The sequence below is a fragment of the Argopecten irradians genome, chromosome 10, assembly GCF_041381155.1.
Source record: "Argopecten irradians isolate NY chromosome 10, Ai_NY, whole genome shotgun sequence".
NCBI lineage: Eukaryota > Metazoa > Mollusca > Bivalvia > Pectinida > Pectinidae > Argopecten > Argopecten irradians.
In genome coordinates, this window is record NC_091143.1 from 38,537,932 (window position 1) to 38,554,613 (window position 16,682).

The 16,682-nt window shown below is 35.5% G+C and overlaps 2 protein-coding genes across 4 annotated transcripts; one reads left to right on the top strand and one right to left on the bottom strand.

The window, feature by feature from the left end:
- Nucleotides 1-579: 579 nt before the first annotated feature.
- LOC138333850 (5-formyltetrahydrofolate cyclo-ligase-like) lies at nucleotides 580-4,962 on the bottom strand. Of its 2 annotated transcripts, none has more exons than XM_069282481.1 (4): nucleotides 4,877-4,962; nucleotides 4,102-4,278; nucleotides 2,909-3,164; nucleotides 580-2,265 (listed from the first exon to the last, which is right to left on the bottom strand). In XM_069282481.1, the coding sequence occupies exons 2-4, from the start codon at nucleotides 4,213-4,215 to the stop codon at nucleotides 2,039-2,041; spliced, it is 597 nt and encodes a 198-aa protein (XP_069138582.1). In that variant the 5' UTR covers nucleotides 4,216-4,278; nucleotides 4,877-4,962; the 3' UTR covers nucleotides 580-2,038. The 2 variants fall into 2 exon arrangements, with proteins under 2 accessions (XP_069138582.1, XP_069138583.1); XM_069282482.1 differs by having other exon boundaries at nucleotides 4,102-4,274; nucleotides 4,911-4,958.
- A 31-nt stretch (nucleotides 4,963-4,993) lies between these two features.
- LOC138333851 (lysM and putative peptidoglycan-binding domain-containing protein 3-like) lies at nucleotides 4,994-15,774 on the top strand. Of its 2 annotated transcripts, XR_011210037.1 has the most exons (3): nucleotides 4,994-5,459; nucleotides 6,487-10,710; nucleotides 12,386-15,774. XR_011210037.1 is itself a non-coding variant. In XM_069282483.1 (2 exons), exons 1-2 carry the CDS (start codon nucleotides 5,172-5,174, stop codon nucleotides 7,039-7,041), a joined length of 843 nt encoding a protein of 280 aa, XP_069138584.1. In that variant the 5' UTR covers nucleotides 4,994-5,171; the 3' UTR covers nucleotides 7,042-12,369. The 2 variants fall into 2 exon arrangements, 1 of the variants encoding a protein (XP_069138584.1); XM_069282483.1 differs by lacking the exon at nucleotides 12,386-15,774 and having other exon boundaries at nucleotides 6,487-12,369.
- Nucleotides 15,775-16,682: the final 908 nt, after the last annotated feature.

Consider the following 16,682-nt stretch of genomic DNA (forward strand, 5'->3'; position numbering starts at 1 on the left):
CATTTGAGTGAAAAGTTTATGCACGGCGGATGGCGCACGACGACGGATGAAGCATGATGACTATAGGTTATTCTTCAGGTCACATGACCTAATCAATGTTTTGCAATGTTCAGAAGTAAGATTAACGGGCTAAAATGGTGCTATTTTTCTGCGATGAATCACATCTGCAATGTTATGAGGGAATGTAATCCCGAGAGAAAATTCAACCGATATGAACGGGATTTCGGCAGGATCCCGGTCATATCCCGTAGGGATTTCTAGTCATATTTTTTCTTTGGTTATATAAACATATTTGAAACAATTACAAAGTCATTATTACATTTCAAAATTATATAGCAAAGAATTTGAGCTGGTTTATAACCCTCTGAACATAAGCAAAACATTTATTGGTGTTGCCAGCCTTTGGTACAGATCGAGAGTTAACCAGTAGCCCTATACCGTTATACTTTTTATACATATATAACATGTATATGATCTGTTATATATAAGTGCCTGTGCTGTAGAAGAGTAACCTTTTAGCTAGCATGTGGGATAACCCTGTCATGTATGGGAGAAAGTAATATCATAATCAACACAATGTAATGTTCAACTGCTTACTTTAATATTCCTGAGAACAACAATTTATATTTTTATGATCACTAATTTTAAAGTAAGGCAGATTGATTTGGGGAGTGTGTTTCTATCCCTTTTCTATCATTTAAAGACTGTAAAAACTTATTATAGTAAGTCTTCTATTGTTTGTCTATTCACACTGCCAAGTTGATGAAAGTGACAGCTTAAAGACATTCAGAACACATCGCCCGATTCGAAACCCTCATTGAAGACTTAGGAAGGAGTTACTGGTATATATTAAGCAGACGAATTGTATCACTCAAAAGCTCCCATCGCGTTACACAGCAACAACGGGAGTGTTGATAAAGGTGTATTCGAGCACAGGTTTACAACGCGCAAAAAAAATAAGAAAATATTTTTAAAAAATACTAAAAATACTTTTTTTTTGCGCATCGTAAACCTGTGATTCGAGTAAGATTTAATTGTTTGGGATGTGCACATTGAGGGGTCGCAGTGGCCGAGTGGTTAAGATGTCACAACATATAACCACAAGCCCTTCACCTCTTGGTTGCAAGTTCGAATCTCATGTAAGGCAAATTCCAGGCACTGACCATTTGTTGGTGGTTTTTCTCTGGGTACTCCGGCTTTCCTCCACCAACAAACCTGGCATGTCCTTACAAGACCCTGACTGTTAAACTAATGAAACTAAATGAAACCAAGTGCACACTGATGATAGCTTTTTGTTGAAAGTGTTTAAATGAACATTTTTTATCATCATGCATGATACAGTGAAACTTCACTAAACTGATCAGGGTCCGTGCATAGCATTTCAGCCAGTTTAGAGAGGGTTCAATTTTGAGAAGATAATCCATTTTTTTCCTGTTATAGTTGACCGGAACTTATTTTCTACATTATATTTTATACCATGTACATATGTCTACAGTGTCATTTACAACAATTGTCAGTAATATTGTTTAATATGTGAATGTTACCTGATTAAAATTAATGACAAACAATAATCATGACATTGTTACCACTTATTAAAGTATAATGAGATTAAAAAACTACAGGAAAGCATTTATAATTGTGTGGTTACTAATACGATTACACAACAATCAGTTGATATCACTCTTTATGTCATATGGTATTTTTTTAAAAAACAATACATGACATAGGAATTCATTCTGTACATCACATCCTTATTTGGTTTAAAGAGGTGCTCATTTTTGAGAAGGATCCGTTTAGGGAAGTTACACTAGTACTTTATTTGAATATCCAATAGTAGAGATAGCTTTCTAACCAAATTATATTAATTAATTAATAATAAATTAATTATAATTCATCAAATGAGTTGTAACTTTGTAGTTCATCAGCCGAGTGTGCTACAGGGTTATCTACCCTGGCCTGTGTGCTACAAGATTATCTCCCCTAGCCTCCTCAGTCAGATCTGTGTCACAGAGAAAAACTGCTATAAACTTGTGTGCTGCTATGAACCATCAGACGGATATAAGATAAGGTCTATAGGTACATCATTAGTATCGGTTGGAACGGAGTCACAGATCTGCTCATTAAATGCTAGAGCCACAGTGAAAGGAGAGCATCCCGCTTTAGCACACTTGTCCAGATAGGTGTCATAGTAGCCCTTTCCTCTGCCCAGACGTGCTCCAGCTTTCGTGAATCCTAGACCTGGCATAATCATCACATCCAAGCCTCCTGGCAAAGAAGAAGTTAATTAGATGTCTACAATACTTTTCACATAGCATTATTTTGTATATCGTAGTCGACTCAATAAGCGCCCATGTTCCTATAAGCGCCCCTCCCCATTTTGAGGCCTAAATTTCAATTGCCTGGACATAACTAAAGACAAAATTTGAAGAGATATGCAATAAATTTGTCTTATTAAGCCCCTTCTCATTTTTTCAATTTTCTAAACATCTTGGGCACTTATTGAATTGGGTATGTCATATATAACTATCAAAATATTTATCCACATTTAACAGGTAAGGGGTCACAAAGAATATGTACAAAGGCAGTAATAGAATCTTACATGGGTCTGTCAAGTGGACAGGGATATCTCAATCTGAGTGAAAGATTTCGGCTGTCAACCTGAGACTCAGAAGAAAAATGATTGCTTTCCAGCTTTCTCATCAGGCCATTATCCGGAAACGGCATTATGTATCAAAATTGATGACGTCATCTACAATGCGTGACACAGTTATGCCGCATGTATTGATGATGTCACATAATTGTCTCGCACAGCTCTATGTAAGATAGAGTTATCTTTTCCCTAGCAACCAAGGGATATCACTGAAGTATTGAAGAAAGTCCCCTTGGTATAAATAAAAGGATGTAATACCTGCGTTAAGAGCATCCTCTCGGATATCATCATCAGCTGGTTGTTTGATATTCCACTTGGTGGTAGGCAAGCTTTCATAATCCTCGTAAGACTTAAGCTTCACCATTTTCATCACTGGACCAATGTACTGAGGCACAAAACATTCCTTGTGTGTGTCCAGTAGAGTTTTTAACAAGGGCACAGTTTTCACTTCATCAGGCATGTTTAGATATAGACACACACGCTGGCATTTTTGCATCTGTGGTAACTTCAGTACCTGTGAAAAGGATAACTACCGTATTTTCCGGAGTATAAGCCGCGACTTTTTTCCCTGAAAATTGGGAGTGCGGCTTATACACCAGTACAACATGTACTTATACCTGTACAAATGTAAGCAGTTTATATACATTCTGTTTTAACATATTACAGAGTTGTTTGCCCTTGTGGATAGGTATTGTTTGTGATGTCATGTGTTTTCAAGCGTAACGTGATACTTTTTGGAGAAAACAACAATAATTTCGGTCACAAAATACTGAAGTCACAATAGATCCCTACCCGCAAGGGAGCTAACTCTGTAATATACAAAGACGAATTTGGTTACCTGAAGAGCCCACGGATGGGAGAAAGCGCTCACAAGAAATTTTGCAAATTTTTAAAAAAATATCTTTTTACTCCTTTTGAACTCAAATATTTTTTACTATATTAATATATAATTAATTTTTCTTTGTTTTCATACCAAATCTGGCTTTCTGATTGGCCAATATTTTTTTTTGCATACCACTATGAAAAAAAAATCCGAGAATGGCGCGAAACCCCGACGTTATCGTGACGTCACAATAGAGACATTGACGTTGCGTATTGATTCGGAAAAAAGAGTCCCTTGAAAAACCACTGTAATGTTACATTTAAACATACTGCATTTTATCAAATAGAGTATAAAATTAATTATAAGTATTGATGTCACTATTTTTTAATTTTATCGGGTTATGAAAAGAAAAATTGTTTGCAAACTTTTGTGAGAATCCGCTACGCGGATTCACACAGTTTGCAAACAATTTTTTTCATACCCCGATAAAATTAAAAAATAGTGACATCAATGCTTAAATATAATACTTCCCAATGTATCAAGACAAACTTTTTTCTGGATTTATGATCTACATGTGAGTGTCCATTACATAAAAAAGCTAAAAAAAGACGTAGATTTATGTTTTCACCTTTTCTGTTACAACTTTTGACTGTCGTTCCTTTTCTTGCTCAGTCAACATGGCCACTCTTTTCTTAATCTCTTTACGGAGGATGTTTTTAGCACTTCGTATAGAAGCAGACATGGCGACGTCTGTTGCAGACTTAAAACTATTTCTTCACCCTGCTGCTATACATGTACTTGCTACCTAAACAGATGAAATAACAAAATGAGAATATCTATTCTGAAATAGAGTAAAAATACAATCTATCAAGACGCATATGCCCCAACTTTAACAATTATCAAACTTATTGATGCAATACAACACTCGACAAGAAGTTGTTATAAATTTAGCATTTTGACCCCTGTGACCTTTAATGAAGGTCAAGGTCTTTCATTTGAACGAACTGGTATTGGGACTTTTAACATTAGGTAATGTATATTGGGACTTTTAACATTAGATCTAATTTATTTTAATTAAATTGTTCAGAAGGTGATGATAAGTGTAGTATTAATGATAAGCTAATATCTTTTGCTACTCTACAAACTTATCAATCTTATTTCACATTCCCAGTTTTAAAAGAGGTTTCAGAATGATAGCATACAATGTAGCCTATACAGCAGGCCTTGTAAAATTTATTTGAAATATTTGATTAATAGAGTTATTGCCCCTTTTTATGACTTTGTATAATGTAAATCTGATCGTGTAACAATACAAACGAGTCAGAAAATCACCAATTAAGTATCTTGTTGTTATTATTAATTAGTTCACAATAAATTAACTACGATAATTATTATATACTAACTCCAGTTGAATCCTTCATCAAATCAACATAAGACCTACGATCAACATTTTGCCAGGTCGCACATGACAGGAAATGGCTGTAGTTATCCCCCTTTTTGTTACGTGTGTATGCCATGCACTTCCGGTAATGGAAAGGGATATTTGACAGGTATCAGCATAGGCTTCGTGTCAAAAAACGCCCTGTTATTCAAGTAATTTTCCATGAAGACAGACAATGGATGATCACACATGACGGTGTTTTTATATATTGAACGAGCTAGGACTTATATGAATCGTTTTTCGCATAAAATTTGGTTATGAGCAACGGACATTTGCAACCCTCCTCTCGGGGGCGATTGTTTGGCAAGAAAAACGAAGAGTATAGTTACAGTGGAGCTCAGGTACAGAATGTCAAAAAGAACCGAGTTTACGTGTTCGGAGACGCCGATGTTGCGGATGATGAGGTCGTTGAATATGAAATGGAAATGCGATCAAGAAAAGCACCAAAGACGGTCGATCCAAAGGAAAAAGAGCCTATTTACTTTGAAAGAGAAATTACAGAAGGGGACAGTTTGCGAAGTCTTGCTCTTCAGTACGGATGTCCGGTACGCCCTATTTTTTGCTCACCTGGCCTGAAGGACTGTTGATGATATTATACCATGGTGCGGGGTCTGTCGTCCATCAGGCCTTAAAAATATACCTGTCCTACTGTACAAAATTTAGCTACCGAGTACTGTTATGGTGGAAAATATATCACCCTTTTACGCTACAACAGTAGCTAACTGTACATATACTGGAATAATACGGGGGTTTTGAGATCCCAAAACGACTTGGGTTAAGTACAGTTTACAGTCAATTAGATCTAGTTGAGAACCCACCTTCCAGTGATTAAGTCGTCAAGAAACTCCTGTCAAATGTCATCATGACGTCATAATCACCGGATGGTGGGACTAATTGATGGTAAATTGTACTTTACCCACGCCGTATTCCTTTTAATTGTTACTTGTCATGAACGACTAGGTGGCTTAATTGCTATCAAATTAAATAGGGAAGGGGGAACCAAACTTGAAGTAATCATATATGGCCCTGCATGGTTTACAAATCATTTAAAACCTACTGTAGAGTGTAGGAATGAAACAATTTGGCTTACAATTGATCTACAGCATCCTTGACTGAAAGGAAATCAATCTTCTATAATTCAGTTATAAGGGTCGTAGTCCAGAAGTGATGCAGTGCGGACCTCGGTTCATTAGGGGGAATGTTGCAAATTTTATCAAATCCGTCTGCTGTAGGAATGAAAGTATAAGACCCTTATTTTATATGCAATTCATTGGATCAATTAAAAAAAGGAGCCAGGATCTTTGTCCCTAGGGTCAGAGAGGCAATTAATCATCAGTTCACTTATACTTGTATACAGGGTAGCGCTTATTATTTAGCAAAACTTGTAACTGTAAATAGTTTGGATCCCTTTGATCTCCTACACAGCTCAATGACGATCATTTTGCAAAGTGTTTTTGATTGGCTAATACCTACCCACAAGGGCAGATAACTCTTTAATGTGCAGATACAGAATAAGATAAAAGATTGTTTGATATATTAATTATATACTAAGACACACTTGTCATTTTTCAGGTATCAGAAATAAAAAGGATCAACAACTTTATACAAGATCAAGACTTTTATGGTCATAAAGTAGTAAAAGTGCCTTTAAAACGGCATTCATTTCTCACGGAGCATATAGCCAAGGAAGAGCAGGCGAAGCAAGCCACAGTCCAGAGTAATGGTATGACAGTGATAGACGAAACCTGTGAAAGTAGTAATGATATACAGGACATGACCGACAACGATTCCATATGTGACATGAGTGACCCGGAAACTCAAAACCTTATCATTCGAACGTTAAGTATAAGTGACGCCCTTAATAGCCAGTCTCGGGATGCTCAAAAGTTTCTGGAAAACATGGACAAGGATTTGTCGAAGATTCGACATGCCAATGACCGAACAAATCGTCGATCTTTAGACGAGGTTGTGTCTGTGTTAACAAATAGAACGATAAGACCTTTCCCTAAAAACAAGACGGACGGTGCCACATGGGGGATAACCTGGAAGTCACTGATTATTGGTCTCATTGCCTTAGGAGTTCTATGTCCTGTGATATTTTATCTTGCTGTTAAATATTCTTCCTAACATTAACCTAAATATATTATAGTCATCAATACTTCTATAGTTTCAATTTATAGCTCACCATCATCAGATCAGGTGGTGGGTTGTTCAAATCGCCTGTCATCCATGGTCTGTTGTCCATCTGTTATTCTTGTTACCGCTATTTCACTTAGACATCCGTCTCAAATTTCATATGTTGGTTCCCTTAGGTCCTAGTTATGCATATTAGATATGCTCCAATTTTACACCATTCTCATTGGCTAATATACTGTCACGAGGAGGGCGATATTCCAATATTTCTTTTGTGATGTCACAATAGGAATTATATCGACTGGGGTGTGACATCACTATCGTCAATATAATTCCTATTGTGACATCATTCCCTAATCAATATTTCTATTGTGACGTCGCAAAACCCCGACATTGAGTTCTTCTGGAAGATGTAGTCGAGCCATTCTCCATGCATTTCTATATTACTAAGCATTGATGAAGCAAATATTTTGAAATCATTATTACAATAAAGGACCTTTAGTTCGGTTCATATGGTGTTATAATGTCCTGGTACAATATTGAATACACATGTGTAATGACCTTGGGCTATATATATTGGATTTATGGACCGATCCCTCAACAAGATAGTTTACAGACATTTTATTATTTTGATATTTGAATTTTGTTATCACGTTTTCTCAAAGAGCTTTAATGGAACAAGATGGTCGACAGGCTGCCATTTTTGATTTTGATAAATGAAGTAATAGATACTGAAGGGATTTTCCCCATATTTAATATGTAGCTTTCCCTTGGTCCCTATTTTATTATTTCAATTTGTGAGGGATAGGGAAAAAAAGCATGACAGATAGACAGCAAACCATTTAGGATGTCTTGTTTGTGTTTTGGTTGTAAGTTATTTAAATATGGGCACAGGTGATAGAACAAGATGAAATATAATAGTACATGTGTATAGCTTTAACATTCTATACATGGCCATTACTTAAAATGATGTTACATTTAATTAATTACATCGCCTAAATCCTAAGTGAATATTAAAAATTACTGGGTAAACAAACTATAACAAATATGCCCTGGATGGTGCAGTATTCGTCGTCGGTCCGTGCCAATGAACTTTTTCCTTTTTTACCTCTTAAATACCAATTGGCTAAGAGATAGATATTGACTTTATTATTTAGTCAGCAACATGTTGGGATGAAGTTTGTTCAAATGTATTACCTTGACCTTGATTCAAGGTCACAAAGATCAAAGATCACTAGAGATCATGGGCCTACTATATGGTGAAATATATTATTTGGGGTATGTTTAAAGTCGTCTTGTTACCAAAGATTGTAGTGGAAAAGTAAAAAAAAAAAAAGATATTAAATGACTGTTAATTCAAAATTCCTCGTGGGACAGTTGCCAGATACTGATGGCTACATTATCAGTAGTTTTTCTCTGCTAAATCCTCCATCTCCTAAACCTGGCATGTCCTTAAATGAACATTGCTGTTAATAGGGCTTCAACCAAAGGATTCTAAAGGATGCACAAGCTAGTATCAAAAATCAAAAAGTAGATGTTTACAATATGTACATATCATTTACCGAACTGTACTTACAGAGTGTAACGACCGTTATCAGTATAAATGTGTTGTTATCAGATAATACTACGGTGAGTTACCGGGAGTACTATCATATTCATCAGCTAGTTACACAAGGAAAGGCACATTTTATAACTAAATAGTACAATGAACGTCTGGGGAAGCCTGTCCCATTAAAAAAAACTGGTCCTTCACCTTTTGATAGGGATTGAATTAATAGCAGTATACGGAACTGATCTGGCCTCTTTATTATAGCAGTAAAATTCATCTGAAAAATGATCACTATGAATTCTGAATACCGAACTGATTTTGTGTCTGGAATTAAAATACATATATTCCCTAAATTACTTCTGCAAACTGGCCTTACCTGAGCGTCCATGACAGATGCCCCTACCCAATTGCAACCTACCATGAAGTTTTAACACCTGTGGCATTTATTGTCCTACACTTTGTCTTCGGATATATACATTGTTCTCGTGTAATAATCAATACAGTAAAACACAGTTATAATGAAACTCTATGGACCAACACAATCACTTTGTTATAAGCATGTTCATTATAAACATATTTTACTTTAACTCCTATAGCTAGAAGAACATTATGATATACATGTAATTGTGTACATTTTAAAGCCGCCAAAATGAAACCTATCTGTCAATTATTTTTCTTCTTTAGTTCCATTTTATGATTTTGTCATTTAGCTTCCATACATTTCTCATGTAAAGTGAAATATTATTTAGTCATGTGATTTCTGGTTCATACACTTCTTCCATGTAAATTAATGTATACTACTTAAGCCATGTGGTTTCTGATCCATACACTTTTCATGTAAAGTAAAAATTATTAAGTCTTTCAGAACACAGTATAAAGCACTTAATTGTCTCCGTCAGTTTAAGAAAATGATGAATTAAAATTAAATCACTGGGCAAGATAGTGCTGGCCAAACAGACTATATACCGTATATAGCTATGGTATAAATGTGACTGGGGCATTACATATCTCATATACATATATGCAGGTGGTAATGTAAGTTTACATAAGTATCAGTCACCTAGTGATTTTAACAGTTGTATATGGCAATTAGGTTATATTAAAGTTGTTTGTGCTAAATTCAACATCCTATTTTTTCTGCAGAAATAAATCTATAGAACACCATAAATTTTGGTGAATTAAGTTTTGAAAACCATTCAAAGACATGCATGGGCAAACATGTACCAAATGTGCTGTTTTATAACTTATAAGCCTTAAAAACAAAACAGAATTATGCACTGTATAATAGTTCTTGTTTTTATCTTTAAAGTATGCAAAGAGGAAAACATCTCCATACAGTCACTTCAAAATTACTAATATGATATCAATGTAAAATGTGAAATAAAATGGTAGGCCACAACTTGGATCATGATTTCACTGCTTGTAGACTTTAAACTGCATTGTAGACGTCAAATCATTTTTTTAAGCAGTACTGCTAAAAGTCATTTTGTGCTGTACGTAGCTTAATATTTGTACTTACCAAATTAAAACATATGCATTGTAAGTTAATTGTCAAAATATTGTAATTTTTGGTGGGGAATAACTTATACCTGTAAAAAAATCTTAAAATCTTTTCTTGATTTGTGAGTATGAAAATTACTGCTTACTTTAAAGGTGTTAAGTGTAGATATTGAATTCATTATTATTGAAATAAATGCCAGCATGCTAGTGTTAACTAAATTTGGGTAAAAACAAGTTATCTTAATTAGTATAAAACATTGTTTTCAGTATTCCATATTCTAGATTTAGTACCATAACTATAAAAATGATTTGCATCTTCATGAAAAAGAAGTTTATAAAAATAAACTGACGAGCATGTGCATATAGTTAATAACATACCGTAGTTTATTATTTAAAAATATTTACTAATACTCCCAAACCATTTTAACTCAAGTTGACCAATATGCTACTGTAGTACATTAGCTTTATTTATTAACTCGTTTTTCTTAGAGAGGCTTATATATGGAATCACAAGGCGTCGAGTTGGAAATCCAAGGTTATAATAAGGTTTCAGTGCAAGTGTTGAAAGGAGGAGTGTCAATTTGGGCCCTCTGGTGGCCATGACCGATTTTTAGGTCATCTGACCCGAAGGGTCAGGATGACCTATAGTCATCATGTTTCGTCCGTCGTCGTGCGCCGTCCGCCGTGCGCCGTGCGCCGTCCGCCGTGCGCCGTCCGCCGTGCGTTAACTTTTCACATTTTGAACTTCTTCTCAAGTTTGACCAGTGGGATTGAGCTGAAACTTACCTGAAATGATCCTGAGATGGTCCCGACAAAGTGTTGTTATTTTTCGGGTCGATCCGAAATCCAAGATGGCCGCCACAGCCGCCATCTTGAAAACACATTTTAAACTTCTTCTCAAGTTCTACCGGTGCGATTTGGCTGAAACTTGCATGAAATGATCCTGACATGGTCCCGACAAAGTGTTGTTATTTTTCGGGTCGATCCGAAATCCAAGATGGCCGCCACAGGCGCCATCTTGAAAACACATTTTGAACTTCTTCTCAAGTTCTACCGGTGCGATTTGGCTGAAACTTGCATGAAATGATCCTGACATGGTCCCGACAAAGTGTTGTTATTTTTCGGGTCGATCCGAAATCCAAGATGGCCGCCACAGCCGCCATCTTGAAAACACATTTTAAACTTCTTCTCAAGTTCTACCGGTGCGATTTGGCTGAAACTTGCATGAAATGATCCTGACATGGTCCCGACAAAGTGTTGTTATTTTTCGGGTTGATCCGAAATCCAAGATGGCCGCCACAGCCGCCATCTTGAAAACACATTTTGAACTTCTTCTCAAGTTCTACCGGTGCGATTTGGCTGAAACTTGCATGAAATGATCCTGACATGGTCCCGACAAAGTCTTGTTATTTTTCGGGTCGATCCGAAATCCAAGATGGTCGCCACAGCCGCCATCTTGAAAACACATTTTGAACTTCTTCTCAAGTTCTACCGGTGCGATTTGGCTGAAACTTGCATGAAATGATCCTGACATGGTCCCGACAAAGTGTTGTTATTATTCGGGTCGATCCGAAATCCAAGATGGCCGCCACAGGCGCCATCTTGAAAACACATTTTGAACTTTTCTCAAGTTCTACCAGTGCGATTTCGCTGAAACTTGCATGAAATGATCCTGACATGGTCCCGACAAAGTCTTGTTATTTTTCGGGTCGATCCGAAATCCAAGATGGCCGCCACAGCCGCCATCTTGAAAACACATTTTGAACTTCTTCTCAAGTTCTACCGGTGCGATTTGGCTGAAACTTGCATGAAATGATCCTGACATGGTCCCGACAAAGTGTTGTTATTTTTCGGGTCGATCTGAAATCCAAGATGGCCGCCACAGTCTCCATCTTGAAAACACATTTTGAACTTCTTCTCAAGTTCTACCGGTGCAATTTCGCTGAAACTTGCATGAAATGATCCTGACATGGTCCAGACAAAGTGTTGTTATTTTTCGGGTCAATCCGAAATCCAAGATGGCCGTCACAGCCGCCATCTTGAAAACACATTTTGAACTTATTCTCAAGTTCTACCGAAGGGATTTGGCTGAAACTTGCATGAAATGATCCTGACATGGTCCAGACAAAGTATTGTTACATCTCTGGTTGATCCCAAATCGAAGATGACAACCATGACACTATGTATAATTAAGTTCCTATATTTAAAGGCCCTTGGGCCTCTTGTTTGAAATAAAATTTGTTGAAAGAAATTGAAAATGATCCTGACATGATCCTGACCGATTTTTAGACACTAAGTTATATTTTCCAAAATGTTTTATTTTCAACATATAAATGCCTTATAATTCATAAAAAATCATTCAAAATTATTATTTGGTTCCAACAAAACTTGACAAAACAGAAAATTACCCCTCTTGTTTAACCCCCCCGTAACTCACAAGGGACTCCGACCTGACCTTAATCATATGTCATATCATGATTTCCTAAACCCAGGGTATTTGTAGACTAAAAGTAATGCTTATCGGTCATGTCCACCAGAGGGCCCAAATTGACACTCGCTCCTTTTTTTATCCATAACAATTGACATTGATTTCATCTTTTACTTAAGGAATATAAAGGTGTTGATGAATATAAAGTTTTGTTTTAAAAGTAGAAAATGCATTATTTTGAGAATTTCAAGAGGCCTAATGGGTCGAAAATACCAGGTGTAGGTTTTGGTTTGGTGCAAGTGTTGAAAAACTATTATCCGTAGCATATTATATTGATCAATTTCTTCATTGATATAGGATTGAAAGCTTTGCTTTTGGTATGGACAAATATTTTCAGATGAAAAATTAGAAAATTGAGAAAAGTAAGGCATCAATTTGTACTTTACAATTGACATTGATATATCTGTATTGACATACATGGTTAAGGATTATATATTCTGCATATGGACAATCATTTTACGGGTAGAGACACAGGATTTTAAGAGTTTCAAGAGGCCCAATGTGGAAACAAGTACCTGCATTTACTTGCTTGATAGGCATTTAGGCCTTTACTGGCTGCCAGAGGCGAGGGCTTGCTTTTCAATACAGGAGTACAAAGCCTTAGGTCAATTCTGCAATATATTCTAGTTTTCTATGCATTTCACATGATTTCATTACCCAGCTTTAACTATTTACTTCTTTATCACATACTGTGTTTTTTGATCTTTGCAGTTTTTTGTTTGCTTTGAACAAGAGTCGAGGAAGGCGAGGCTAATTAGGTGTAGCTTATCTGTTGTCTACATTCACATTAAATCTATTTTTGACAAAGTAAATCACATTTAATTGCATCGAAACAGGGTTGAGTTACTGTTAAATGCATCAGTCACAACACATGATTAAGAACAAGAAAAATAAATTTAAAGTAGGTTGTTGTATTTTTGCAAATTTGTAAATATGATGATAATGGCTGTATTAACCTAATTACTTTTCTGTTTCTACAAAAATATCAATCTTGTTTTACATACCCATTTTAGAAATTAAAAGTCCTTTCGGAAAGGTAGTGGGCGTTTAATCACTCAGCCACTGGGGAAAAAAAAATCACACTTTTTGTCGAGTGATTTACTGTGATGGCGAGTCCTCCACTAGATTACATTTGGAAGCATTTCATTGATGGCCAGAATTTTCATCAAGAAGATGGGGTATCTGTTTTGTTAAAAAAATGGCATTAGGCTTGCTGTATACTGACCACCAAAGCTCATTTACAATAGTTGAGACATCCTTATATTATTGATGAACTTTAATCTTTACTTAATATTTTATTGATGTATCACATCGTTGTTAAGTGACTGTAAACTGTTGTTCCCCGCATCACCATGTGTAGACTGGGTAACTTTATGAAGCATTAAAATGAATTTGAGAATAACATTTAAGTACATTTTTCAAAGTATTACGACATTACTACTGTTGTTTATAAATACAAATGTTGAATAATCGTCACCTGAATTTATTAAGTCATTATGTGTTTGTTTATCTGCCCATATAGGCATTTAAGGTCATTATTAAGTGTATACTCATTCACCCCTGAAATTTCATAATGGACTGGTCTAGACTTTGATTTAGAAGAGTCTAAATGTATTTTCAGGGGTGAATGAGTTAAAATGTAATTATTATGAATAAAACATGTAAATAAAATGTATTAATTTACTCAGTGCTTATCAAAATGGGATACTTTAATAAACAGACCATACCATGTTTACTTTCATGTGAGAGTATAAGAAATATAACGTGCTGTTCTTGTGATATGTGGGAAAGTATGGACAATTGTGATAATGTGAATGTTTACATTTCTTGCGAGGCGTAAGAAATGGATAATTTCCAGTGAGAATGTAGTATAAAAAAGGTGTGTGACGGGTACATGTGCATATGGGATATATATAGATTATGTTACTAAATCTATGAGTGAATTTTGTATCAGAATGTGAAGAACATATCCTGTAAATCATTTATCTTTCATGAACTCGCATATTTATTCAGATTTATTCATGATTCTTGATCTCAAAATAACTTTATTTTCGCGATTGTCATAGATATAGGTAATAAAATTGAGAGGTCACCATCTTGGATTTTGATAATTGAAGTTTGTTACAGCTCTTTCTTAGAAAATACTTATGGGGTCTTTCTCAAATTTTGTTGAAGTTTAAAAAAAAAAAAAAAAAATGGGATCCCTCTTTCCATTCTTTGATGGGTGCTAAGATCCCTCTGGGATATCATAGATCATTCTTTGGTGAATGCCCCTTTGGGATCTCTTGTTGGTACTCTAAAGCTAATTACTTATTTTCTGGATTGTGTCCTGGAAATAGTTTTAATCTTGTCACTGAAAATTGAAAAAAATGTCATATATCATGTGCAGTTTTTGAATTGTTGATATTTCAATCAATCTAAGCATGCTAAGGTTAGTAGAGTTATTTGGAAGTTGTTTGATTGGTCTTAATACGGGAATTTTGAGATCCTAAAACGACGTTGGTGAAGTACAATTTACCGTCGATTAGTCCCACCTTCCGTGATTATGACGTCACGAAACTCACGTAAAATGATGACGTTATAAGCACCGGATGGTGGGACTTATCGACGGTAAAATGTACTTTACTCACGTCGTTTTGGGATCTCAGAACCCCCATATTAGTACGAACTTTCGGTAAAATCAAAACACCAATTTTTGTTAGGAATTTAATTAATGAAAAAAATAGATCTCTAAAGAAATATAGGTGATTTACAGTAATTATGTGTGAAAGTATTTGGGAGATAACTAGAAAAGTATAAAATTGTTGGGCAATGTTGGGCAACTAGAAAAGTATAAAATTGTTGGGCAATGTTAGATGATAATTGTAATAAAAGTATTATTTTATTGGTAAATGGTTGAATCAAGAAGTATTTATATACCGGTAGTATTGGAATAAATTTTGCAGGTCAAAATGCTTGTTTTACCAATATGTCATTGAAAAGTTGTATTAATGAAGCATGTTTACATTTAAACATAAATAAATTATGATGTTGTTTGCAATGTAAATAACAGTTTACAGAATTCAGGTCATGTTTGCAAGGATAATAAACACCCATGTTATTTGTAAACACCATCCTACCTTCAACGTAAGTCATCATGATCATCAATCATGTGAAAATTATTAAAATGTAAAACTGATGACAAGAAAAATATTTTGTTGTGTTTTAATTGTTATTGTGCTTCATCCATCATGGTATGCCATTCGCCATGTGTAAAGTTTTCATTTTAATAAATTCTTCTCAATAGCAGAAGGGTCCAGGGTATATTGGGCCTATAGCATGCTGGGATGAAGGGCTATCAAGTTTTAGCAAATTAATGACCTGGATTTTCATTCAAGGTCACAGGGTCAAATAGGCTAAATATTGATAACAATGCCTTGGCAATATTCAAGACCCAATATTGGGTAAAAAAACTGTAGTATGCTGGGATGAAAGGTTTCCAAAATCGCTCAAACAAAGAATCTACATTCAAGGTCATAAGTGTCAAATAGGCAAAATTCTTTAGACAACTTCTTGTGAATAACTATGAGGCTTAGAGACCTGATATTGGACCAGTACCATGCTGGTATCATAATCAAGTTTGTTCAAATTGATGACCTTGATCTTCATTCAAGGTCACAGTTGTCAAATAGGCTAAAATCTTTTTGTCAAAGACTAAGATACCTCTGATATTGGGCCTATAGCATGCCAAGACGACGAGCTACAAAAGTTCTTCAAATAAATGACCTTGACCTCCAATGAAGGTCATGGATCAAATAAGCTAAAATCTTTGAAACGACTTCTGGTTGATAATTAAAATACATTCTACCTTGAGACCGGATATTTGGCATGCAGCATGCTGAGATAAAAGACTATAAGCTTTGTTCAAACAAATGACAACCTTTATTTAAGGTCACAGGAGTCAAATAGGAGTAAGTCTTTAATCTTGTCAATATCTAAGAAGTCAGCAGATGTGATATTATTGCATGGTGCAGTAAAGGGCAACTAAGTTTGTTAAACACAATGACCTTGACCTTCATTTAAGGTCAAGGGGGTCAAAAAGGACAAAATCTTTAAACG